At 34.0% G+C, this 2,444-nt stretch overlaps 1 protein-coding gene across 1 annotated transcript; it reads right to left on the reverse strand.

Annotated features, from left to right (window-relative positions):
* Positions 1-556: 556 nt before the first annotated feature.
* Positions 557-1,595, reverse strand: LOC125827690 (G-type lectin S-receptor-like serine/threonine-protein kinase LECRK1). Its single transcript, XM_049507012.1, has 2 exons — positions 1,312-1,595; positions 557-1,100 (listed from the first exon to the last, which is right to left on the reverse strand). The coding sequence occupies exons 1-2, from the start codon at positions 1,593-1,595 to the stop codon at positions 557-559; spliced, it is 828 nt and encodes a 275-aa protein (XP_049362969.1).
* Between the last annotated feature and the right edge of the window lie 849 nt (positions 1,596-2,444).

The following is a 2,444-nucleotide window of genomic DNA, read 5'->3' on the forward strand; positions in this document are numbered from 1 at the left end:
TTTTTTTTCTTGAACCAATTCAATGAATTTTGATTGACTATTAATTGTTTTTAAAAAAAAAACTCTTGTTGAGGAATTTTAGCGCGCAATTACGCTCTTTGGTTAATACAAGTTTATATTAAAAATAGTGAGCACCCATAACCGTAAAATCCTGAATCCGCCACTGGTTGCAGTGCTCACGAGCTCCTTAGTTTGACTATGGAAAAGAGGTTGACATCTGCTCAAATAGATGAATTTCATTCCGAGTTACAGTTACCAGCTAGACTTTTGCTTTGCTTAATCAAACAACACGGTATATTCTACATCACTAATAAAGGTGTTAGGAGTACCGGTATACTTAAAAAGGCTTATGATGGGTCTAATTTGATCTGTAAATGCCCTATGATTATTAAGGGATAAGTTTATAGCACTTACAGTAAGAAAAGATATTGATTCATGTATCAGGGCTCCGACTTAGTTTATTTAATTAAAACAGTGGTTTACACTGTAGTTTGTTCTTTTTACCCTGTTTCTCATGGGTCTTGATCAGTATTGTGTTAATCAGTAACACCAGTGGTCAAGATATTGGCAGTGGTGTAGCTTTGGAACTTGGGTCAACTTTAGTTGTCTCGGGCACGTTTTTTAGCCATTCTGGAGCCATATAACCCCTGGTTCCTCTAAAAATCGTTTTTGTTCGCATTTGGTCTTTTATACGAAGCTTTGCAAGACCAAAATCAGCAATTTTTGCAGTGTTGTTCTTGTCAAGAAGGATATTTAGTGGCTTAATGTCGCAATGAATGATCTGGTTCTCGCACTCTTCATGCAAGTATAACAGGAATCTGGCAATGTCAAGTACTATGTCACTTCTTAGCTTCCATCTTGGTCTTTGTCCATGGCGAAAGATTAAATTTGACACAGCCCCATTTTTCATTAATTCATAAACAAGAAGCCTGTTGGTTTTTTCCTTGCAGAAGCCTAACAAAGGAACCAGATTTTTGTGATATGTTAGGCCTATCACCCTTACTTCTGCCAAAAATACTTTATCATCTCCTTGTTCAATTCCATTTCCTAATTCCTGCACAACAACTTCAACTTCTTCATCCTCTAACTTGAGAATTCCGCTATAAACAGCACCAAAAGCTCCTTGGCCTAATTTATTCTAGAAACCATTGGTGGCTTCGCGCAGCTGCTGGAACGAAAATGCCCTTAAATTCATCTCAATTGCCTCTCGTTTTGGAGGGGTTTTGGCATATCTATATTTCTTCACAAAGGGGTGATAATATATAACAATTGCTGCAGAAAACGAAGCGAGTACTCAACATATTGTCACACCTGCTACCAGAACACCCTTTGAAACAGAGTGCTTTTTGTTTTGAGTTATTGAAGAGTTGCAATGCAACCATGTTATTTGTAGCAGGATTAATACTTCTGGCATTCTGTATAGGCATCCTCTTCTTGAAACATGTTGAATCATTAAACACAGCTGCCTCACAAAGACAATCATTCAACACTTCCTGCCTGCAAAGCTCCTCTGTAGTATCATTGTTTAACAGATTGGTAACTTGATAATCAATTATTAGGCAAGTAAATATATTTCCTAAGTAGTTGCACAACATTAGAAGGATGAACAAAATAAAGCTATTACCATAACAAGTCAAAAGATTGTCAGCCAAAGATTTATCCGTTTTTAAGTCGTTTCATTTGTAATACTTTCATTACAGTAATTTGTTTCTTTTTTTATTAATTTATTTCAATTTGAAACTATATTTACTATCTCTTCATGTTGTAATACTTTTAACAGGTTTCTTGCTTTCGGCACCACCAAAATTGGTAACACTTCTCCACCTTGTATTTACTTGCTTCAGTTAACATGATATTTATACTATTGTTCGTTGAAGTTGATCGCTTTTAAAATTAAAAAAGAACAATTAGTATATGTTTGGTGAATATTGTATTCTTGAGCATCTTTTTTGTTTGGCCTAAAGAATACTAATTAGATAGAAATAAATCACATTTACTTCACAAATATATATTGTATTAGTACATCCTAGCTACTATAGACATACAATGACAAGTGTGGACGAGCTCGAGAACCAATGCCTACCTATTAGCAATTTGAAGAAATATGCAACAGAATGGGTGATTAAAGTCTTAGTCATTCAGCGGAGCTTAACAAAAGAGTACAAAAATGCAAATTCACTGGCAACTAATATTCGTCGATGAAGAGGTAACTATTTTATTTTTTTATTAGATTCATTACTTAATATGTTGACTTCTTTTGAGAGTCTAATGATTATGAGTCTTGTTATTAATCTGTGTATAAAAAATCAGAATTACTGATTTCAATAAACTTTGAAGAAACACGAAGTAACCAAAGTTTAATAAACCAGTAAAAATAGATGAACAGAAATTAATTGACAAAACTAAAATCTGTAATAAACGTACCACAATCTGGAAAAAATAGA

This window comes from Solanum verrucosum, unplaced genomic scaffold (assembly GCF_900185275.1).
Source record: "Solanum verrucosum unplaced genomic scaffold, falcon-dt-bn FXZP01000294.1, whole genome shotgun sequence".
Taxonomy (NCBI): domain Eukaryota; kingdom Viridiplantae; phylum Streptophyta; class Magnoliopsida; order Solanales; family Solanaceae; genus Solanum; species Solanum verrucosum.